General features: G+C 42.8%; 3 protein-coding genes across 5 annotated transcripts; 1 reads left to right on the top strand and 2 right to left on the bottom strand.

Moving 5' to 3' along the window:
* Window positions 1-2,858: 2,858 nt before the first annotated feature.
* zbtb8a (zinc finger and BTB domain containing 8A) lies at window positions 2,859-6,807 on the bottom strand. The gene is made up of 4 exons (XM_083997921.1): window positions 6,648-6,807; window positions 4,454-5,331; window positions 4,107-4,276; window positions 2,859-3,680 (listed from the first exon to the last, which is right to left on the bottom strand). The coding sequence occupies exons 1-4, from the start codon at window positions 6,710-6,712 to the stop codon at window positions 3,363-3,365; spliced, it is 1,431 nt and encodes a 476-aa protein (XP_083854047.1). The 5' UTR covers window positions 6,713-6,807; the 3' UTR covers window positions 2,859-3,362.
* Window positions 6,808-7,389: 582 nt separating this feature from the next.
* gale (UDP-galactose-4-epimerase) lies at window positions 7,390-11,601 on the bottom strand. Of its 3 annotated transcripts, none has more exons than XM_083997983.1 (11): window positions 11,483-11,601; window positions 10,701-10,830; window positions 10,445-10,557; window positions 9,342-9,455; window positions 8,806-8,982; window positions 8,605-8,718; window positions 8,436-8,502; window positions 8,184-8,269; window positions 8,015-8,092; window positions 7,781-7,895; window positions 7,390-7,633 (listed from the first exon to the last, which is right to left on the bottom strand). In XM_083997983.1, exons 2-11 carry the CDS (start codon window positions 10,819-10,821, stop codon window positions 7,569-7,571), a joined length of 1,050 nt encoding a protein of 349 aa, XP_083854109.1. In that variant the 5' UTR covers window positions 10,822-10,830; window positions 11,483-11,601; the 3' UTR covers window positions 7,390-7,568. The 3 variants fall into 3 exon arrangements, with proteins under 3 accessions (XP_083854109.1, XP_083854107.1, XP_083854108.1); XM_083997981.1 differs by having other exon boundaries at window positions 10,445-10,560; XM_083997982.1 differs by having other exon boundaries at window positions 10,445-10,560; window positions 10,701-10,824; window positions 11,483-11,591.
* Window positions 11,602-13,498: 1,897 nt separating this feature from the next.
* LOC311005254 (kazal-type serine protease inhibitor domain-containing protein 1-like) lies at window positions 13,499-16,179 on the top strand (the record flags this gene model as incomplete). The annotated part of the gene is made up of 5 exons (XM_083997610.1): window positions 13,499-13,937; window positions 14,089-14,249; window positions 14,872-15,019; window positions 15,120-15,232; window positions 16,045-16,179. 5 exons carry the CDS (start codon window positions 13,499-13,501, stop codon window positions 16,177-16,179), a joined length of 996 nt encoding a protein of 331 aa, XP_083853736.1.
* Between the last annotated feature and the right edge of the window lie 8,551 nt (window positions 16,180-24,730).

Consider the following 24,730-nt stretch of genomic DNA (forward strand, 5'->3'; position numbering starts at 1 on the left):
TATCCTCAAATCTTGAACCTAGACAAGGAGAAAATTCCCAAGGAGGTCCTGTGATACAAAAAAAGAGAGTAAGAAATTGCAGGAAAAGAAACAGAGGAGGGATCCCTCTTCATTAGTGAAGAATACGATTAGGGAGCATGTTGAACAATTTCCAGGAGCCACCAAACAGGAAGGCTTTGACATGAGCCAGAAGGTTTTCTTTCCACTACGAAGACATTGAAAGAGGACAGTGAACAAAAATACAGTATAAAGGAGCCTAAACTAAGCACATCATTTACACATCCAGGAAAGGGGCAGAGAGAGAAAAGGACAAGGCTGGGGAAAATCCAGATCTGAAACATCTGGAATGGCACTGTAAGCCAAGAGAGGGAGAGGGGACCTGTGACATCACTGATCAGATGGTCCAGCAAAGAGAGCCTGGGTGGAAAGAGGGGACAGGGTGGAGAACATCTGGGGATAGTGAGAGGGAGCAAGAGAGAGAAAGAGGAAAGGGGCACACAATAGAGGAAAGCACTGCAGCCTGCTGATTTGTGGACAGGCAGGCCCTGCATTCTGAGAGTGAACAGCATTAGATGAAGTAGGAGGTTTAAGGAGATCAGACAGATAGAGGAAAACCTTGAGGCAATTTCAAGTCAGATCTGACATGGACAGGGAGCCAATGAACAGAAGCTACAACTGGTGTTAAATTGTCAGATTTTTTGGATTTAGTTCAAACTCTTTTGAACCATCTGCAACTCTTAGTATGAGTGTGTGGCAGACCAGAAACCAAAACATTACAGTAATCCAGTCTCAGCATCTGCCATGATCGGAGAAGGCTGAATTTGGGCCATGTTTTGTGGTCAAGAAAAAACTTGAAGTGCTGATCAAGGGAGAGGTAGGGATTATGTATATTAACACCAAGGTACTTGGGGAAATCAGAGTTGTTGAGAGTTGCTCTTACTTGTTTAAACAAGTGTGTATTTGGGCCAGAGCAGTGACCAGAATCTCAGTTTCAGCTGAATTTATAAGCAGGAAATGTTTTGACATCCAGCTTTTCACAGCTGACAAGCCTCTGTTTTTACAGGCATATCACTAGCGTAACAGTGGAAATTACTTCCATGAGTAGGCTATGTAAAAATTTGCCAAGAGAAAAATAGAGGGCCAAGAAAAGGGCCTTGGGGCACTAACCCAGTATATTACAAGTCTGCAGTGATAGAGCTACACTGATATTGTAAGAAATGCACAGAAGCAGAATCTGAATCTATACTGAGCAGAAGATCATTTAACACTAAGAGTGTCAGTGAGTGATTGACAGCTGAACTTCAACAGGTTTTTCTCTCAAATATATGGAATGAAATATGCAACTCTTTTGTACTTCTGAGAGCAAAAACGTAAGAGACTGGATTGTAGTCAAGGTTTTAAATAATAGCGTAAACACAGTGGGCTAGTTTTAAAGTTTGTGAGGATGATGCCAGACAGAAGTGATAAATTAACAGTGTATTGGATTGTAGCTCTTGAAACTGGCCAGAGATCTTTCAGAAAGCTTAGCTGGTAGCGGGTCAAGCATGCAGGCAGGTTCTGAAGCCAACATCAACTTAGACATTGATTCTAGATACTCTATGTCTAAAAAGTTTTGTAATGAATTGAAAACGAATGCTTGTAATCACATTTATGTTTCGGGCTATAAAGGGTGAGCAGACAAGTGATGGCTGCTTTGGGTGAGTTTGACTGCACTGTCCAAAAGAAATCTGTTATTTTGCTTATTGTCCCTGTTTATGTGAGAGAAATATAGACTACTGCTCAAGCAGCGTGTAATTCAGGGACCGCTTAAGGCATTGGAGGTAAAAGACTTGCAGTTTAAATTTTCCTATTTACATTCCAATCTCCTGCAGTGTTGCTGGAAAGAGGAGCAGTTGAATCAAGGAGACTAGGCAGTCAAGTCACTTGTAATAATCTCAACAGTCCAACAAGAGCAGCTAAAGTCGTTGGGTCAGTTTTTAAAGTGGTATAAAGACATCAGCACCTGTGGTATGAGAACAGACGAGTATTGCTTAAGATTTCAGATGGTCCTGATTTGACATTAACGGATGTGAAAGGGGCGGGATAGAATTAGGTCAAAGGTGTTATTACTGGCTCGAGCATGTTTCAAGAGAAACTAGTATCAGTTAGTGTCACAAAGCCTTTACATAGACGGTCAGAGGTCTTGTTCAAGGGAACACTGAAGTCACCTATAATTAGGCCGTCATCAGAACGAAGAACAAGGTTTGAGATAAATCCCCCAAGTTCTTGTAATTCCTGTGAATAAGGGTTCAGAGGTTTGCAGGGCACCACAATGTAGAGTGGTTGGAGATGTTTTAATTGAAGAGCTTCAAAAGAGTTGTAGATTAAGGAAACACCTCTCCTTGTTTTGTTTTTTTTAAACATGGAAATCGTTTACTCAGGTGGGGTTGCTTCATTTAAGTACTGTAGTAAGTATTGGGGAAATTTGTAGAGCAACCAGTAGATTAAGATTTCTTGCACTTTTTGTATAAAATTATTGTTGCCTGTAAACATTTCACTAGCACTATTCAGAGCCTTAAGTTACAAATGCAAATGTACTACATGTTTTGGGTTGGATTCCAGGCATCATTTTGAACATTTAAAACTTATGTCTGCTAGAGAAGTCAACTTGCCATGATTTGAATGTAATGAGCTCATCATTAATTTTGATTTGATATAGGATGTGACCTTTCTCTGCTCTTCTGTCCTCTGTTTGAGATGAAGATGAACAAGCCAGACGAAATATGTATAAAAATATCTTTAATGTGTCAAAAAGTTAAAAAAGAAAAAAACAAACAAATAAATTATAATTGGCTTTATATCATAGTGCATATCATGATCAAAAAGCACTGCAACCGTGAATAATGAAAAAAAAAGGTCTGCTTTCAGCTTTCCCTACAGAGAGTAGAGAAATAGCAGAGTCATCATTGTGTCCCAGTCACTTTGTTTAGTTTAAACACCAGCTTTTATCAAAGCAGAGTCCCAGAAAGTACAAAGGTGTTGTTCTTCCATGCATATGAAAAAAAAGATATCTTTGAAAGAGTTATCATATAACTGTCACTGAAGCAGAAGAAACACTGAATATGCATGCTTTGGATACTGCATATCTTTATGAAGCTTAACAAAAAGCATTCCATCTCAACACAAAGGTCAACAATCTCATCCAAAAAGAAAGATTACCCTTTTACATTTCACTAATGGACAACTAATACATCATAAATGTGTGTATTTACATTAGTGGATCGCTTATTTTATGCATAAATTCTCTTGCATGGACATAACACACACACACACGCACGCACACACATTCATACACACACGCAGACACACACTTTGGTCCGAGTTCACTGCAGCTCCTCATCACTGTCGTCCACTTGTTGGATGATGAGGTCGGCCCCCGAGTCTTCAGCCAGGTCGTCGTCATCGGTTACCATCCAGCTCCTTTTGCTGTCTCCCTCCTCCTCCCCGTCCACGCCCAGCAACAGGGCGGGCTCCTCGTTGCCCCCCTCTAGACCCTCTATGGGGATGCTGTCACAGCCCACTTCTTGGATGCATGCGGTGCACATGCGGTAGCGTCTTGTGCCCTCACACACCACATGACCCGTTTCCTCCGTCACCTGACATTTACACTTCCTGCACACCAGCTTCCTGGCTTGATGGATCTGTGGAGAAGCAAAGTGTAAGATCAGACAAAAATACATTTAATAATGAAATGTTTAGTCCTGATCTGTTATTACTGTTAGTGTACACACACACACCAAGCTCCGTACCTTTTGCCCCTAAAATTTGAGACAGTGCAAGTAAGTTTTTCACCAATAAATAAGATGTTTTTTTGTTTTGTTTTTGTTTTTTTAAATGAGGAAGTGGCAACTCAAAGAATCTAAAATGTGTCATTACAGGTCACAGGCCAATGTGTGTGAGGATCATGAATGGAAAGGAAATGTGAATATTTGCTTTGCAAGTCGATTTACGGCGTGTGCTTACGCTCCTAAAATTTTTAATCTGAAGTCACTGTGCTCCTTGTAAGAAAAGTTATTCTGGAGCCGTGTGTTTACATACGTCATTTCCTGGTTTTGTGTTGTACCCACCGTCTCAAAATGGCTGCGGAGATGCTCCAGACGAGTAAAGCGCTTATTGCAGGCCTGACAGGGGTACGGCCTCTCCCCAGTGTGACAACGCAAGTGACGCTTCAGGTCCGCCTTCCTCTTTACCGTGTGGGTACAAAAGGGGCATTTGAAGCGCATTATGGGGTTGGAGTCTGCAAAGAGGAAGAGAAACTGTTCAGACATTTGACTTTTTCTGCTTACTCTAGATGTCACTTTTTATATAAGAGTCTTCTTTTGAGGCTTTGTTCACACCACTCTGCGTATAATGAGGTCAGTTATCTAAAGGAAAAAGAATGGTCTTCCATTTTGTCACTAAATATCCAACTCACCTTTATTAAAGTGTCCAATAACACCTACAATTGGTGGTAGAGTCGCGTACAGCTCCTCTGCCTTCTCTGCCTTTTGAGCCCTGGCCTCCTCGATGTCCAGGTCCTCGTGCTGGTTGGAACGGTTGCTGTTCGGCGCTCTCCTCTTGGCTCCTCCTTTAGCTCGCCGGCGCTCTGATCCAGGCAGGGTGTACAGAGGGTCCTGAGGGTCCTGAATGTCCTCCCCCTCTGCAGTGAGATCATTAACGGGGCTGCTTGGATCAGTCTTTATGGCTGTGACTGCTACATCCTGGTCTGGATCCTTCCCTATAAAGCCAGACTGAGATCTGGAGTTGTCCCTGGTCCAGAGTGCAGGCGGCGGACTGACGGAGCAGGGGCCTTGCTGCTGCTGCTGCTCCGAGGTCTCCTCTCCTACTCCGCTGGTGAAGCTGCAGGTCTCAGACAAACTGAGACAACGGTCGCTGTCTTCGTCCTTCACGCTGATGTCCAAGGAGGATTTGATGAAGTTCTTGCAGTAGCTGATGACATTGTTCATCTGCAGGTAGCTGGCCGCGGACATCACCTCGATCACGTTGTGACTTGACAGGTCCAGCTGACCGGAGTAGATGAAATCCAGGATGACGGTGAAAGTCTCGGGACTGAAGACGTCGAAGGTGGCGTTGACGGACTCGGACAGCCCGTCGGGCCCCTGGGACAGCAGCATTCGGAAGTATCCACTGCTGGCGAACAAGACATTACGGTGGGCCCTGAAGAGCTGGCCCTCCACCAGCACGCTGCAGTCGCAGAAAAGCTCCTGGCGTCGCTGCTGGTTGAGCTGCTTCAGCAGGTTGCTTTGGTGAGCCACTGTGATGTCGGCGGTGTTGAACCACCTCTGAGGCTGCCTGCAGGAGACAACAGGACAGCAGCTCTCACTAGCCCTACATGCATCATAAACTGAGTTGTTCTGCAAGAAAATATCAAATCATATAGAGGCCTTGTGCACCTTGGACACACTCATTACTGAGAGGGAAATAGGCTACTTCCATCCTCTGCATTTACAAGAATCTAAATGTATGAGCCTGCATGCATGATGTGTAATTTGCATATTAATGAGGGAAACATCGGCTCCCAGAGGGTGTTCCGTGGGACATCTGACCTCGTGACTGCAAACTTACCTTGGTAAATGATTAGGCTACACACTGCAAATATTAACTGCAGGTCACATTAAAAAAACAGCACGGACACCCTATTGCCTCAGCCATCAATTATCCCCTGTCTTTGTCCCCGCACTGGACCAACTACTGAAGCTCCGCATATGGCCCGCCCACACGAGTTTCTGCGCCGTGATTGGCTAAACGAGCTTTCAATCAAGCGCTTTCTCCTAATGGGCTACACCCGACGCCAGTCAGAGAGCATCGGGTGACAAAACCCAGTAATCATACCTGAGGGAGGGTGAGGCGCTCATGAAATCTCTGGCGTTGCAAACACATGAGTGTTGGATGGAGGAGGAGGAAAACTGGAGCCGGAAATTATAGAACCATAGAAAGAATAAAAAAAATATGCCGCAGCCTCATTTTCAGAGTAGTTCTTCACCATCAGTAGTAACCTATTTATCCATCCTCACATACTCTAGATTACATACATTCGTTCATAATTATGCGATGTTTGCTGACAGGCTCCGCAGCGCCCGACAACTCACGATGCAACGCCCGGTCTCGAGACTCTAAAGTGCTCCTCATGTCACACCAAAACCAAGTGGAACATCTTCACTGAGCGATTCCCGGTCAATTCAGACATCAGTCGACCTACAAAAACGACACGAGAGTGCTGCAGTCCTGCGAGAGAAAAGCGGGCAGCGGCGCGCCAGAGCAGCCCAGTCTGTCCTGGAGCGACGCCCACTTCAGGCTCCAGCCAGCACACAATAGAAAAATAGACACGGACCTCCGGCAACTGAGCGTGCCGAGAGCTGACAAATAAATATATTCACGTAGTGTGTGACACCGGAGGGGGGGTTAAGACGCGCTAATACACCCGTTTTCTTCTTCAAGACCACCCCCACTTCTCTCCGGAGGTCCGGAGCGCTGCGAGCAGCGGGGAGGATTTGCCTGCTGCCCAAACCCAGCGACTCTCTCCCAGGCATGAGGTGTCGGCAGGACCCGCTTACGCCCCACGCCGTTTTACTCCCCCCCTCCTTACAAAAATTCCCATCGATACTCACTGGTGACTTGATTCACCCGGCGCCCGATAGAGTCTATTTGCCCCCAGGTCTGCCACCATATCCATGTTTGATTTCGTTTGCCTCCGTTCCCCGTGCTCTTTTTCTCGCGTCCAGGGTTTACGGTCAGGCAGGCACTTCCTGCTCAGCCCTAAAGACCGAAACCCGGTTAGAGCGAATGGAGCACTGTGCTGACGTGGGTGTTTATTAACTGGGTGCCCGAGGGTTCAAGGAGCCATTTAAAGCCCCAGTGCCCCGTTTAAATGTAGTGCATGGACGGAATATGAACAATAAACACTCAATACTCCAATATTATAAATTGAGAGTCATTTACAACATCTCTGCTGGGATTTATAGACTGTGACATTCAAAGTCTGCTCACCTCATCAACTGTATTTTTCTTTAATGTAGCCTACCTACATGGCATAACAGTGACAGCCTTACAAGAAACAGTTTTGCATGATAGTGAATTCACAGTCACATCATATTTTAAGGCAAGAGGAAATCCCATCTGAATATTTTGGTTTTACATTGTCATCATAATACAGTAAACCTTGTTAACATGCAACCGTACTAATTACTTGACATTGATAGAGCAGAATTACAGGCTTGGTTTCTTCAGTAAGAAAATTAATTTATTCTTTCAGTGTTATGGCTCACAGATCAATGCAGTCATAGAGAAAATATTCATTGTTAAATTTGACATACTAACACAGAGAAGACAGACAGACATTTGTACACAATGATTTGAGCAAAAGAACATAGTTAGGAAATGAATCCAGACAAAACATGAAGACACTTTTGAGGTCTGTTCATATGTTTATGTATGAAAAAATGAGGAAGTTATTGGTTTGCTTTGGCCCGGTGATTTAGAGGAGGACTTGATTAGACTTTTTTTTTTTTAAATTAAAGGTTGCAGTTGTATCAAGACGCTGTGCCGTTGGTAAATCCTGTGGGGTTCATGGACTGCCAGCGCCACAGATCCTCACCTGTGTGGAAAGAGGTAAAAACAAACAAACAAGAAAACATCAGGACATTATGGGAGAATATTTTAACTGAAAAAATCAATACAATAAAATATTTTTTTAACTGAATCATGAAATGTAATCAAATGATGAAATAAAAAATGTATTTACACATTCTTTCCAGGTCAAATTTAGCCTTCCAGCCGAGCTCCTTCTCAGCCAGACTAGGGTCAGCGTAACAGGATGCAACGTCTCCGCCCCTCCGAGGGGCAATCTTGTATGAGATCTATAGAGAGAACACATCAGCCAAGGGTTTCATTAACAAAATAAATGGACATTAAAGGAAACCCAAAGAGACTGTACAACACAAAATCCCCAAATTGACCTATGAGTGGTTTCACTCACCTCTCTCCCTGATGCCTTCTCCATGGCTTTCACCATCTGGAGCACAGAGTAACCCTTTCCAGTTCCGAGGTTATAGGCCTACAAATAAAGACACAATGATGCGCAAATGCACACACACAGAGGAAGAAACAGCTTTCAAATGCTCTTTTTCTTTAAAAAAAAAATATACCTTGCACCCGCAGTTGTCCTTCAGCCGTCTTAGAGCTGCGATGTGTCCCTTTGCCAGGTCTACGACGTGAATATAATCTCTCACACCTTGAAAGAGAGAAAGACATGATGACAATTAGCCTACATGATGCTGAATCTTAATGAACGAGTGACACTTACTACTTCACATATTATCAAGAGCCCTCTGCCCAAAATAATATTTCAAATCCCAAATTAAATACATGCACTGCAGATAAAAGGCCTCCTTCCTTACCTGTTCCATCCACTGTGTCGTAGTCGTTGCCAAATACACTGAGGCACTTTCTTCTTCCAACGGCAACCTATGAGGGAGATGATGTCGGCAAATAAATGAATTGAAATGATCCAGCCAATCTAACTAGTCTCTCTGATGTGGCAGTGTATTTGGCAGAGAGTTGACCTACCTGGGCAACATATGGCAGCAGGTTGTTGGGGATACCCTGAGGGTCCTCTCCTATCAGGCCAGTGGAATGAGCTCCGATTGGGTTGAAATAACGAAGCAGCACTGCATTCCAGTCCTGCTCACACACAAGCAGCAATGACACACTTTTCATAATGTAAAATTGTGTGTGTCTGTGAATGCCTTTCTACTTCCTAATCCATACCTTCTCTGCTTTACAATGGTCCTTGATCATCTCCTCGATGAAGTACTTGGTCTTGCCGTAGGGGTTGGTGCAGCCTCCAATAGGGTGCTGCTCATCAATTGGCAGGTGCTGGGGGTCTCCATACACTGTGGCGGAGCTGCTGAAGACCAGATTGTGCACCCTGTGAGCCTGCATCACCTGGGACACATGCAGATGCACACAAACACGGCAAACACGGTACAATCAGCGGCCAGTGAGTATAGCAGTCTACAGCACGCACACAAACACACACACATACGACTTTAGGAGTAAGCAAAAATGCTACGGTTGGCAAAAACAGTTAAGCACCACACACTGAAAGTTAAGAAGGGTGCAATGTTAGAAATCAGCCGACTTAGTATCAAAAGGACACACGCTCATGCACTCAGCAAACGTTAAGGATGATTAGTGCCACTAATGATCGGCTCGGAGTGAAGTCTGACGTGAAGACTGAAGTCCAGATTTCTGGAGAACAGATGGCGACGGATCAGATGACAAAAGTGCAAACGGAAACTGACCTCGAGCAGGTTCATGGAGGCGGTGAGGTTGACTCTGTAGTACCGCAACGGCTGCTCCACTGACTCGCCGACGGCCTTCAGACCAGCAAAGTGCATCACGGCACTGAAAGTATGCTGGAGCACAGATTAAAAACCTGTGAGTGATGGATGTGGGCAGTGTGGAAGGACTGTCTATGATGATTATGCAAATATGAAAACATTACCTCACGCTATGTATTTCTGACCATCGGGGACATTCTTTGGCAGCCACAGTAAATTCATGGAATTATGTTATTGTCAAGTCAATTGCTTTTTTCCAAATGCCCTGATTGTTAAAACAAAGTCCACCAGCATCAATTTAATAACTTTAATCTCAGTGATGATTTATGGGAAAAATAAATCTTATTACAATTTAGCTGAATGTCTGTGTGACTGACTGAAACTAATTCAACCACTGCTCAGCTGAATGCGCCACGTGACAAGGTTGTAGTTCCCTCACTGCTCATTGCTCTCTCTAGTAAATTGGCAGAAACAGGTTCTATTTGGGCATCTCCAGCCTGCACTGTTCACTTCACCTTATTTACCTATGGATTAAAGCTGAGCTATGGGCACACACAAAGCGTATAATATTACTAAATTATCTTATTAATTTTACTTATTGAACCAATTGATACATAAATGTAGAAAAAGTTAATATAGCAGGAGCCACCCATAATCCAAAATTTGGACAGATGGATGTGTGGATTAATATCTCAATGCAAAAACACAAAAAGAACTGAGTTTCTTTTTAGTTGGGTCACTAGAGGAATATTTAAAAAGGATTATGTGAAAACCCCAAAATATTCTAACTTTCTCTCTGAATGTTTTTTTCCCCACTATGGCCAAAATCACAGCACAGTCTTTGTGTTTTACTGATGTGTGTGGTGATTTTTTTGTGACCATGTCGAAGTCAGAACATCTGGGTTTAGGCAGCAACAGAACAGCAGCTTGAACGTTATGTTTCAGCTGCTTTTTAAACAAAACCAATGAGCAAATATTTTCACTGTTGCTTGAAAAATCAATAATCTGACTGAGCAAGAAACCGAGTAGTTGTATTCATCAGTCAGCTGTTTTCACTTTCTGACCTTTTTGAAGAGTTTTTCCAAGCCAGGCCGGTCCAGAAGGTCTAGTTCATGAAACTCGATGCTGGTGTCGAGGAAACTTTCTATCCTTCGTATGCTTTCTGGCACATCCCCTTCTCCTTGGTTAACAACAGGATGTAGTGCGGGCACACACACACACACACACGCACACAGACACACACCAGTTTAATTACACGATATAAACAAACCTAATGGCCAAGTTTATGACGTTGAGAGGACTTGTAGACTAGGAACTTACCTCTGACAGCGTTACTGAAGTCATCTACTACAACGGGCTGGAAGCCAGCTTCAATGAGCTCCACCACACAGTGACTCCCAATGTAGCCTGCTCCACCGGTGACCAACACCTTCTCTGCCATTCTCTGTACCTGTCAGGTAAAACACAGTATATTATCCTTTATACTAGGCTACTATCCTGCTGTTGCCTTTTCGGGTAGCCTATGCCTTTGGGCAAACCTAGCATAGGCTACCAGGTATTCCTTTGGCAACAAATGAAACTTTAAGCTCGGTGAACAGATGTGACGCACCCATCTTATCAAACATCAAAGAGGTTGACTCAACCCTTGACTTGTCCATTCTCGTAAAACAATCAGCGTGCCTGTCAATAGGCACCTTATTGTTATAGCTTCTTATCTTGACAGAGCACACTCCGTAAATCAGCTCAAATTGACTTGTGCAATGCATAAAGGATGTATATCAATTTCATTTCATTCAAAACCACTAATCAGTAACTAATACATATCAAGACAACATCTTTTCATTTTATTCCATTGCACTATTTATTCTGTGCTAGGACAGACCACACACTAGAAACTAAGTGCAACTTTAGCTTGTCAAAAGCCCACAAACATTAGCTACTGTCATTACATTACATATACCCACGAAATATTTGTCAGCTCTAAGAAAGACTAAACCTAACTCTGAGACTATGAAAATGTAGCTGCGACCTCCCTGACACACACTGTCAAAACAACACTACATCGCAGAGTGTAATTGAGGATGTCTGTTAGAGATACTCACTAAATTCCCCGGTAAGGCTGTAAACTGTCGGTTCCGGTAGAGGACTTGGAGGAAAGGTGTGTGAGGAGAGTGTGTGATGGTCTTTTCCAGTCAGTTCACTTAGTTTGGCTTCTCCTCTTTACCTTGGACATCTCTTTACTTCCTGTAAAACGTGGAATGGGGTTAAGTGATTAATTGACGCGCTGCTTCCTGTGCGTGTTCTTTTAAAATAAAACTGACAGCGACGTTTCCTTTGCGCCACACATCAAATTCAAGTTTCCTTTTTAGTTTATTTTTTTATTGATAATCAGTGGCTCGTATGACACCGCGTGCGATATCCACAGTTACTGATAAACAAGTGTTGATCTTGGCGCGATACTTGTTTTAAGCTTTTATTCTGAAGCGCACACCGGATGCACAATGTGCCTTGTGGCTAGCTTCACGCTACTGTAAAGCCCGTGCAGTACTACGTGTCGGCTCACATGCCATGACGTCGAGGGGCACTTTTACACAGCCACGCCTTTGGCCAATCACACAGTGAAGTGATTGTTGTGCCGAGCATCCACCTCTGGGCGCAGTCTGACACACCATGGCAAAGAAGTGCCACGTTACCTAAATAAGTCGAGGAAGGCAGATCATTCTGACACCATGAACTCACTCACACAACTCTCTTACATGACATGTAGACTGAAGTGAATGTTGAAGAGGAAGGATGGGCTTTTAAAAAAAAAACAATTTTTTTATTTATTTATTTATGATTTAATCATGTTTTCAAGGGACATTTTTAATCCACCCAACTCAAACAATACATTTCTCAATACCCAACAAGATAACATGTAGCTACAGAATAATCATTAGACGAAGATGGTCCTGGATTGGCCGTGTCCTCAGGATGGACACCAACGCTATGCCGCTTTACATTGGATCCCAGAAGGCAAAATGAAAAAAGGGAGGCCTAAAATGACATGGTGTAGGACCATAAAGAAGGAACTCCAACAGCACCACCAGAGCTGGGGAACCATCGAGAATATGGCCAAAGACAGACAGAAATGGAGGGACTTCATTGCTGCCCTATGTGCCAGCCGGCGTAATGGGGATAAGTAGGAGTAACCCCACATGCACAGTCACAATTACTGTTTTGTTTTTCTCCTAATTATGAAAATGACATAATAACCCCCTAATTGATGTCAAATGTATTGTGGTTTGTCTTCATTTACAGTTCATAGTTTTCCGTCCCACACTCCATATTTTCATTCCATGCAAATACTTTTGCTTCCATAACACCCACAAATTATTATGAAATCATCAAAATATGTGCCCAAACCTGCAGGAATTTCACAGCACCCTCTAGTGACCCTCTACAACACAGCTCATCTTTCTTCTAAATTCAGATCCATGCATGATAATTGCATGTCAAATCTGTATTAGGATCACTATGTTCACATGGACTGCTGTTGTTTTCTGCAACACAGAAGACTGCAGACTGAACAGGATTCTTTTATATCCTGTGCCATTTCTGAAGTCCGTTTGCCAGTTCTGCCCTCCCCAGAGACACTGGCACATGAAGAAAGGCAGCAGGGTTGGAAGGAAAGAAAAACGAGAAGAGTCGGATGTACCTGAGAGATGATATTTGCTCCCTCCATTCACTGCAAATGCTGCCTCTTTGTTAGAAAGGATTTGGAGCTGATGAGAAAATCTCAAGGAGGAAAACAACATGGCAAAATAATTCAGCAGGGGTACATGGTAATAATAATAACAACAAAAAAAAAAAAAACAGTCCAACTATTCAGAAGAGGACAGAAAAGAAGGGGCACAAGGAAACATTTAAAACTCAGAGGAGGAAAACCATGTGACTATCTGATAGAGACCAGAAACCAGGACTGACATCTATCTTATGAATTCACTTCAGGTTGTTACAATTTCACTGTTTCACTTTGGGTCAGCTGCGTGCCTCCAAGTTGTTACTTCAGGATTTGCCTCAGACTTTGTGTGCTGATGCAGGGCAGCAGCATGGGACATCTCTGCTTATTTGTCTGTATGTATGTGATCGTATGGCTCCAGGCTTCTCTCGGGCTGCCACCTCAGCACCGCGGGTGGCTCCGGCTGTGGGAAGAGGGTGAGGGCTGCAAGGAGTGCAACTATCACCTCTGCCCGCTGTTGCCTGATGTTTGCCCCGCAGGCAGGGTGCAGGACGACTGTGGGTGCTGTGAGCAGTGTGCTAACGTGGAGGGGCAGCTGTGTGACCTGGACGGGGCTCAGAAGTTCTACGGTCACTGTGGAGAGGGCCTGGTCTGCCAGAGGAAAATACCAAAAAGGGAACACAGGGCTGAACCAGAGCCTACGTGTGTGTGCCAGGATAAGGGATTTGTGTGTGGTTCAGATGGGTGGACTTACCCAAATGTTTGCCAGCTGAGAGAGGCTTCCAGCCGGGGAAACACATCCCTGAAGCTCACTGGGAGAGGACCCTGCTACTCTGGTTACTGCACTCTTTTCTTTCATATGTTGTCAGTCCAGGAAACTTGATAGCTGTTAAGATTTCAGTGCATGTGTATAGTTTTCTTGGTAGGGGACAACTTTAAAGGGTCCTACTTTTGAACTTTGGGGTGCTCCTTTCCTTTTTGCCACAGCTCCCCGTATCCTTCAAGGTCCCAGAAACCTGTCAAACTACACAGGGAATGACATTGTGTTTGGCTGCGAGGTCTCAGCCTTCCCTCTTCCAAACCTGAACTGGAAGAAGAAGGGGAATGACAACTTCCTGCCAGGGGATGATCCTCACATCTCTGTCCAGGTCTGAAAATAACTGAGGTTGCATTGCATCACTGAACTTTTCATTAAGCATGCATGCGTATGTTCAACTGTTACCTGCAGTGTCTTGAAGTGTTACTTGAAGAGGACCTGCCACAGATTTTACACACATAGATTGTAATGAGTGACACTACGCTGTTATAATGCTCTGGAGTGAGGTTTCTAATATCTGAAGGAGACATTAAGACATCTCACCTTCTGCTGCTTTGATTCTTCTGTTTTTAATGGTGGCCATCAATCATATATTTTCTTCACTTCTCCCCTAAAGAACAGTTCTAATTCACCAGGAGTGTATTCACAAATAAAATGAAACAAAATGTTTTTCTTTTTAACACCCACACAGTATTGTGCTCTTCATTCACTCATAAACAGTCATACACTCAATTGGCTATAACAATTTTTTTTATTGTCTGTTCCATTAAAACACTGAAACAAGGGACTCACTACTGGTCCCAGTGTGTGAGTAATGATTTTATTAGAGTCATGATTTATTTTTCTAAATTGCTTTCTACCACTGATGCTGCTGACAAAAGTCTCAACAACACATTTCTTACATATAAATAAGGATGTATCAATTGTAAAGATGAATTCCCATTGTCTTCCAGGCTCGTGGAGGCCCCCAGCGCTACACTGTGTCTACATGGCTGCAGATAGAGGGACTACACATCTCCGATGCAGGGGTCTATTCATGCATCTCCCAAAATGCTTTGGGAGAGACATCTGCATCTGCACAGCTCACAGTGTTGAGACAAGGTGAGTCACTCAGCGGACTGTTGATCATTGTGGTATAACAGCTCAGTAGCACAGTAAACTCATTATTTTGAAAAAACATTTCTTATCTACTCTCCAGCAGGGAAGATGATGAAGGGCCATGTGGAGGAGGAGAAGAAGGAGAAGGAGGAGGAATACTTTGATCATTCGGTGGAAGGCAGTAGTGATGGACAGCTGGCGTCTGGAGATTACCTGGCATTAATTTAAATATTTTTTTTTTATAAGAGCAGGCTACTCTGGAAAAAATAGCCTTGGAGAAACACAACAGATCAGCTAACATGTTTTTAATTTAAGAGCCTGATGTTTGAAATTCACAACAGATCTCTGCTCAGTTGTAAGATGAATAACTACTTCAGCATTACACTGCTTATAATTACCTTTTAAATGTATCATGGCTCACAAATAAATCATACCTGTTATTTGCCGTTTAGTGTTTTTGTAACTTGTGATCATAATTAACTAAATCTTCTAACACAGACGTGCCCATTTAAAGCTGTTACAAAGTGTACAAATGTGTATGTGCATATCTCCAAAAACACAATAATGCTAATTACAAATTGCCTACATGGCCATAAATCACAAGGTACACAAGTTGTAGTGTATTCATTCACTCAGAAAAAAAGGTTATGGCAGCAGCGAGAGAGGGTGTGACCATCCACAGGGTCTCCATCTGATTCTCTTCATCTCTCTCCACCTGAGTGCCAGTTAATCCTCCCCTCATCCCCCGACTCCCAGCTGGATACACCGGCTCCTTCTGAATGGCGAGATGCATTAACGCAGAGGAACTTTCCCCCGCTGTCTGTTAGTAAAAGCTGATTGGAGATTACAGGCCTGTGGTGAAAACACAGCCCTCCATCTCATCTCAAATCACTTTCCACCCCTTTCTCTCCTTTATCTCTCCTTCGTCTCTTCATTTCTTTATCTTCTTAATCCCAACCCTTCTCCTTTTCAATGTCATCAACTTTCACTTGCCTCTACATTTCTGCCCCTATTCCCCTGTTTGACAGCTGAATGACAAGAAAGATGAAGAGGAGGAAGGAGAGAGGGAGAGGGGAGGGGGAGCTACCCCTCCTGAGTGGAGCCAGAATGATGTCATGGGGGCATTTGTCCTCCTGGTGTGGAGGCTTCCCTTCCTCTGCTAATTACCTTGTACAAACTCGAATCTGATATGGCGGATATGAGGCCCAAATACAATTATTGTGGGCTAACAAAGAGATATTGAGATTCAGGGAATGAGGGAGAGACTGCAAGTGAGATAGAGGGAAAGGCACGCGTGCTGCCACGCGTGCACACACACACGCACAGCAACCACTTGCACGCACACACGCTCACATACCCACCCACCCACACACACAAACACAACCACTTGTCCTTCCCCTCCATTCCCTCAGATAGGCTAATGTTATTACTGGGGTAATTATCCTCATTAGTGCCAGCAGCTGTAGAGAGCCCATTGCTTGCTGTTCAAACTCCACCCCGAACCTTTCTGTCTTCACATCCCTTTTGTATTCCCTGGATCTCATTTAGAGACTTTGTCTTCAGCTTTTGCATGGAGGCAATTGTAAAAAAAAAAAATAGAGACCATCAAATATTTAATAAGGCCGAGTTACCCCTGTTTTCTGACCTATTAGAGATCATTTTTAGAAGTGTGATGTGCTGTAGCTACTGCTATTCTTCAGCAGCGTCCTGAAGAACAGGATCCTAACTAAATAATTCAAGTGCACAACACACATTAACAGTTCATAACCTGTTGTCATATGACTGGAAGACCTTTTTTTTTATTTTATTTTTTTTATTTTTACAATTTTGATATAAATTAGTTATATAAATTAGTTTTTCCATCAGTCTTTTGCTCCCTCCAGGCTCTCTGGGGTGGACAATTGAACACTAGATGGCACTGTTTAGTCAAATAACCACTTCATAGTCCTCTCCACTGATGATCCTCACTCACTCCTCTGCTGAATTTTTCACTTTTTTACATCCCTCTAAAAAAAACAAGCCGTTCCTCACCAAAGAAAATGAGCTGTCACTGCTGCCACTGTCCTCTCACCTTGGTTGCAGTGACACTTTTCACACTATTAAAAATGGGAGATTAATAGTATTTGCATAACTAAAGGTATTGCCTGTCTGCTTGTTTGATGTTTATGTGAGAGCACCCTGAAAATGATTCCCTTAATGGTTTTCAACTTTATGCTCTGCCGGCGCCTTTACACGCATATTATGAGACCAGCAGCTGAAACAGGCAGCTTTACACCCCCCCGCTCTGTGAGATTGCCTTTTGTTTTATTGCCAGGGGCTGGTGTGGACAGTAAGTAACCTGTATACTGCTAAGCCTCGCATCAGGCGCTAAATGTCATGCATAGCCTGTTTTTATTGGCTGATATAGCCTGTTGTGCCCTTCTCCTTTTCCCGGAAGCCATTGTTAAAGAGCTGGTTGTTAATGCTGCTGACCAGATGGGCTCCTTCTCTCCACAGGTCTGACTGAGGGGTGTTTACCATGCACTGAGCTGTGGATAACAGGTGAGGCTGCTGCTGGCTCCTTGACCAATCAGAGCGCAGCAGATGTCTGGCCTCTGCCTATAAACCTTTATGTGGCATTTGGGGTCGTATGGAAGTAGGTTTTGTAATAACACTGAATCAAAGTGAATTCTGGTTTATGCCTTTTTTTCCACATCTGACTATTATCTGAGATGGTTGTGCAACAGATAACAATGAGCTATACCTCCATATTCAGCCCACTGCTATAAGCCTCACAATATAGCCTACTTAGTTTTCTATTAGTTTGTTTTCTTTCATTTATTTATTTTTGAGTAAAACTAAGGTCAAATAAAGCTCAAGTATCTTCTTGTTGAGTGGACCCTGGATATTTCAGACAACAAATCAGCCAGCCATTTAATTTTTGCTTTATAAAATTCGGACGTTATTTCCAGAAATATTTCCTTATCTCTTGTGTGACAAAATGTTTCCAGCATTAGCTGGGCAAACAGTGAACATTCCTTTCTCTGTCCAATGCAGGCCATCTTGAATTACTGCAATTTGGTATCATGGCAACAGAAAACGTAAGGCCGGGCCTGGGATTGTTGATGAGTAGTCTTTTAAAGCTTTGAATCAATCTGCCTTAATGGACGACCTGTGTCTAGCGTGCATGTATGGATTAGTTTGGCTGGAGCACCTGTTCCTGTTCTGTCAACAGCAGATCAGGTTACTGGCTACACATTCACCTGGCTGACACAATTTCCTGTGATTGACAATACATTGGCTTACATTCACTGCTGCCCTAGAAATATTATGACTGAATTTAACTGAATACTCTAATTTTAAGTGATGTGCTTGTAAAAAAAATAATTTGGATTAATTTCTAAATCATGAAGAATCCTAGAATCAATATGATATACAATAAAAAAAAACAGATAAAACTCTCATTAAAGAAGAAAATCTGGTATAACACATCATATTTCCACATGAAATTACCGATTGTTTGTTTTCTGATTATAAGATTATTTCCTAATGAAGCCTCTCTGGTTGATTACGGAGGGAAGCTGCTGGCATGGCCCAGTGAAGCGAGGCTGAGGCTGAGCTTAACATCTTTCCAAGGACAGCTTGTGCCTAGCATCCGACCTGGACTGGGAAACAAAAAGCTCAGTCAAGAATAGGAGTAACAGTCTTGCTGAACTTTGCTCCTGAGTATTGAGATTTCCACCCAGATATTGTGTATTACGCATATCTGTCTGGGATCTTGTGATATTTTGAAGAGAACTGGGACATTAGAGCAGCTGACAGGATATCAAGCATATCTTCTTCATACTAGACAAGTTTTAGTCTCCTAATCAGGGCAGATATCGCCTCTGTTTCTCTGAGCACGATATGAGGAAAATCCCTCAGGAGTCATGGTAACTTCATTCAGAATTAAAAACTGAGGAGTTGATCATTTCTAAACTTGCAGCCAGCTCCATCATCCGTGCACGTGTAACCATTAACTGGTGTTCAAACAAACTTCACCCAGCCTGTGTAGAGTTAAACCTTAAACACAGACTTTGTAAACTAGTCTAAATCAGGGAAATACACACTTGTTTCATCCGTTGTAAAGTCTTCTTGTATGCTACAGCGTATTCACCATAATCTCCATTATTCCCCTGATGATGAAACGATTAGCTAGCCACCTTTATGCTAACCACAAAGCTGGGCGGGTGATGGATGGGGCAAGTGATAGACTCAGGCGGTCGGTTGGGGAGGCTTTGTCCTGGATTTCTGACACCTTCTATCTTGTGATCCATATAGCCCCCCCATTGCCTCCATCCAACCCCCAGATCCACCCCAGTTACCCCCACCAGCTGCCTCTGACCCCTCATCACAGCGCTGCCTCTGCCTGCCATGTGGTGGGAGTCAAAGGGTTCCCACCTATCGCTCATCAGAAAAGAACCCCACCATCTCCTGCCCCACGCACTAAATCACAATCAATCTCTTGGCGGACAGAGATGGATTGGGACGTCCACGACCCTGTACCTTTCAGGGAGGCCCCCGCCCTCCAAAGGGCTGCTGTCACTGACAAATAATGGAGGTGATTCTAAGGGGAGTGAGCAGGTCAAGTCTGCCGCCTCTGGAAGGAAGTTATCACAAAGCAATGGAGGGAAATTCTTTTCTCTTTAGGAACAACAGTCACAATGTCTAACAGCATGTCTGACAGAAGGACGTGTGGTGGAAAAAGTTTGGCTTTGATGCTAAAAAAAAAATCTTTATAATAAAATCTAAATCTATCTAGATTCAGAGCATGTGTTTTAGTGATGTGGAGAAAATGTTCTTCAGACTAAACTGGTTGCTCTTCTGTGGCACCTGTATCAATGTGCTGCTTATCATCATAAACCAAAAACCTTTTGCCACAAAAAGGTTCAATAACAGAAAATAAAACGTGTTCATGTTTATTAGCAGCTTAAGAGGAGCAACACAGAGCTGTGCCTATAGGCTGTGTAATCCAATTTTGACTGACTGCAACTGTTTCTGTCTCATTAGCATAAGCATTTCAATATAGATACATGCTTGAATCAAATTACTGCTCGATGTGTCAGATAGATGTCTGTTCAGTGTCTTTCTGTCTCACCAGCTAACCGTTAACTAACCGCTAACTGCCAGTTAGGTAAAAGCATTAAATGTTAATTTGATTTAAATAAACTACAAGTTGTGTAGTCATCAAATACAGCTTCACAAGTATGACTAATAATTTGGCTACTGCAGGTGCTTGCTAACATAGGACATTCTCTGGATGTGCTACTCATTTCTGCTGCATACATCATGTTTCTCAAGGTTATTAAAACTGGGTGTATCCAGCTAATGCAGCTTAAACATACAACCAATTAAGTTATAATCAATCTAATAAATTCTAACGAGCCCATTAAGACTTTATAATGGTATATTGAACTGTTTAAAGGTGTCATATGTATAAACCTACATGTCCTCTCAATAACCCTCAGTGTGCCTCAGTGCTGCCGTCTGTTTGCTGTTCCTTCTTCTCTGCTCTCAAAATCTTGACATTCTGCCATATGTTGTCATCTGTGTTTTAAGAGATGTTGTCTAGTGCTTCCTGATTTACTTCACAACAGACTGAGTGATTGCATCATTCACATGAACATTGACAACAAATATCATTCAGACATATAAAAGTCTCCACAATGCCATAACATGATGATTGGGAGTGAAAGATCTTATTCTCTATTCACTGCCAAGGACTCAAGAAGGACCATTCACATGTAGATGTGTCCTTCCAGAAGTGCCTCAGCTATACAATTTCCATTTAGATAAGGTGTATACACAAATAAAGAAAGGACATCGGGTTCTTCATTTGATTAACTAATCATAGTCTTTGTAATTCCACTCGGAGACCTTGAAGGGCAGTGCTGGGCTGTGCACTCTGATTAGCCTATGCATGATTGCTCCTGCTATGGCACAAATCAGTTCAAGTAACTCAACTCCATACACTACACAGTGGCTGTGATTAAACAGGCGATTAGGACATAGAGAGTTTCTGTCTGTTTAATCCCTTTTCCCATTGTCTAAATAGATAGTCACAGTATATTCCCTGATCAACAATAACTGAACACCACAAGAATTGGAGTGGGAGGTGATTAGGGTCTTAAAGCTCCCTGGAGTGTGGCTGCAGGTTGTTTGCGATTAGCTCGAATTTAAGGGTACATTCTGTTCTTATTACCTCTTCCTGGAGCAGGGAATTCATTATCTGATGTTAAGGCCGAAAGGAAAGAAAAAAAAGAAAAGGAAAAGAGACACACACAGCCCCAGGACAGATGTAATATCTTTAAGTGAGAATGGAATTTATCCACATTTGTGGCACAAACATGCCAAGTGAGGAGGCTGCTGGTTCACATCGTATTGACAGACCAAACAAAACACTCCTCAACCTCACAACTCAAGCCTCAAAGTGCTTTAACCCTCTTCCCACTTCTCTGCTAGCCCTCTTCATCCAGTACAGTGGTGTGTGTGTATCATCTGAGGGCTGTATAGAAACTCTACAGCCCCTCTCCGTGACTGATCTCTTTTGATAGAGCTCATTATGCAAACTGTTCCCAACTCCTGCTGCATAATTAGCGCTTAATTAATTTGAGTGAAATCTTTCATCTGTCTGTGTCCGGCCAGCTCCTTCCTTCCATTTACAACATGATATTAATTTCAGAGGGGGGAATGGTAGCCCAGCTGATGAAAAGGCTGATATAATTAATCAAGCACTGTATCTTTTTCCTTCGTTTTTTGCAGGAATAATAATAAGTGTGATGAGCAGAGTCTGATTAACCCTATTATGCTCCCTAATTAGGGTGATCATTTAATAATCAAGGAAGCAGCACAATTATAAGAGAATGCAAATTATGCCACCTAATGAAGAGTGTGCCAATTCTGGGAATTCTTTGTTTGGAAAATGTGGGATTCCAAAATCAAAGGTCAAGAAAAGGTTTGTCTGTTAATGTGCATATGTTAAGGGTGTACTTACATGGGTGAGCCTTGAATACTCCCAATGCTTTATAGGATTGTATCATCTGATTTATATACCTTTCTATGGAGTACAAGATCTTGGTCTGGAGTTGCATATTATCACAAATAAATTGGAATCTGGATAGAAAAGAAATAGCTTGCTATCAATGTATGATAAGGAAGTTGATAGCATCCTTACACCTGTACTGAGGCTAAATGTGGAGTTGGAGGCTCCAGCTAGTTAGCCTAGTTTAGCACAGCACAGTTTACATTTGCTTTGTCCAACAACCGCTGAAAAAAAAAAAAAAAAAAAAAAGAAAAAGAAAAAGAAGAAGAAGCAAAACGTACAATTTACCAAACAATTTCTCAATTAGCTTCCTACATTCTTTTCCGATAAAACCACAGTAGTGTTTTAATAAATGAGATGTAATGTGCTAAGTATCTTTAGAGGTGCTGATAGGGGTAGCCTATATCTTTACCTTTCAAAAGAAGCAGGCTAGCTGTTTTCACATTTCCAGTCATTTCAGCTCAGCTGAATCACTGCTATTTGTAATCTTCTTCTCTAAATCTTGGCAGGAAATCATGATGATTGTATTTCCCAAAGTAGAGAACTATTATTTTCCTTTTTAAAGCAAAGAACTATTAACGCTGTCAAAATAAAAAGGGATCAACATCATGTTAAAACACATTTATTTGAAGAGTACATTATCACTAATCTGAAAAACTGTGAATGTTCAGTAGGTTGACTCTTGTTATTTCAGGTACTTAAAGGGAACTGGGCACCAGCTTTTATTTCCCACTGGCCCCGTGTGTTTAATAGAGCCTGAAACCACTGTAAACTCAAGGGCACAAGTTTAGTACCATGGACAGCAACCAGTCTTCTTTGGAGAGACTGGCAGCTGTGACACTCAGTGGACAGATCTATAATTCAAACTGTGACATTGTGAATATCAGGTCAAGAAACAGGATTTATGTATGTAAAAGAGATTGTAACATGTGTCCACGGCATCTGGTATAAAGTGAGATAAGCTGACTAACAGTTTAAACACTATGAGAAAAATGACCAGTGTGTCACTCCATATGTCAATAGATAAAGGATATGGCCCATTAGGTCTGCCAGAGTCCATCTTTCATTCCCATTGATGATACAGCTGCTGTCTACAATTTCATCAAGATAATGGTGACCTCATATATGGAGTCCATGAGCAATGGCCCTGATTTCATTTTTCTTACATGGAGTCATTACCACTATCATTACAATCTTCATAGAGCCAGTGAGGAACAGAGGACGGACCTTTTTTGTTGTCTACTTGTGTGAGAAATGCACTGACTAATGCTTGTCAGTAAGATCCTTTATATGCTGGCTGCTCTTGCTGCAGTGAGAGAGGGAGAGAGAGTGTGTGTATGTGTGCATGCCTCTTCTACCTCTTTGTAAATGTGAGGTGTGTGCGTGTGCGCGCGTGCATGTGTCTACATGAATGTACCTCAATTTACTCCCCTTCACCCCCATAGTGCAGCTGTGCCTCAGAGAACTCTTGTGAAGTAATTGAATGAGCTGGGGCAGGGGGAAACCTGTGGCAGCGAATGTGGTGCCCGCTGGCCTTATTATCTGTAATACGGCAGTCGCTCTGCCTGCGCTTTCTCATCCACTCATGAATACAGAAATGAATGTGATGGACGTCAGAGGTGAGCGCAGAGGGGAAAAACAGGCCGGAGCCTGTTTTAATCAGCTCCCAGATAGAACAATCACTTTATCCACCTCGGCAGCTCAGAGGTGAATTAGTGTTTAACATTCCAGGGCATGCTTTCTGACAGGGGACTCCACCCCAAACAACCAATGGACTGTGGAGATTATTGAGAGACACTCTGATGCTTTTGATGAGTAAATTAGAGCTAAACACGCCCCTGGGGCTCCAGCAACTGATATGCCTGATATGTAGGAAGGCCTCTTTTAATAAGAGGCTCTTTACAAGAAAAGAAAATCTGCTGTTGTCCCTTTGAAGCCTTTGTTCATACGTCTCTGCACACACAATATCTGATACGACCAAGAAAAGGGTCGGGTTGGTTTCCGTGATCTCATAAGAAACCCTTTTCAATTGTTGATATTGCGTTTTCATACTCTGATCATAATCCCATACAACTGGCATATAGTCCTTATATATCCACTCATCTACTCGGTTTAAAGAAATAACATAAAATACCAGAAACATCTTCCCTTGTCCTCGCAGAGTCATCAGCATCACTGTCAAAAGTACAGATAACATCAGGGACATTCCCTGTCAACACCAAGGTCCATTAGTCCAAAGCTCAGAGCTATACCACTTTACAGGGCTTTTCACAGTAACCTGGTCTCGTGGGCATCCTTCTAAAGTACACTTTAGAGTCTAGACAGTGACCTCTATGTTGCTCTCATGGCCAAACAGCCAATGTCCCCATTGATCTTGCTGGTACTACAGTCTGACTTCTTTTTCCAGAAGCTTGCAGCAAACCTTTTACTATTGTTGCTCTTCACAGGTGCAGTTTGGCTGCTGTCTCACAGCTGCACATGTTGACTTCCCCAAGATAGCCTGCAGGTGATTTTCCAGGTCTTCAGCCAGAAACCAGCCAGTAGCAATTGGTTATACTTGACCCATATGGTGGCACAAAGTTGACTCTGGTGAAAGAGTCTTAAAGATTTCACCTTGAAGAATCTTTTTTTTTTTTGCTAGCATTGAAGATATC

The sequence above is a fragment of the Trachurus trachurus genome, assembly GCF_905171665.1.
Source record: "Trachurus trachurus genome assembly, chromosome: 22".
Lineage (NCBI taxonomy): Eukaryota > Metazoa > Chordata > Actinopteri > Carangiformes > Carangidae > Trachurus > Trachurus trachurus.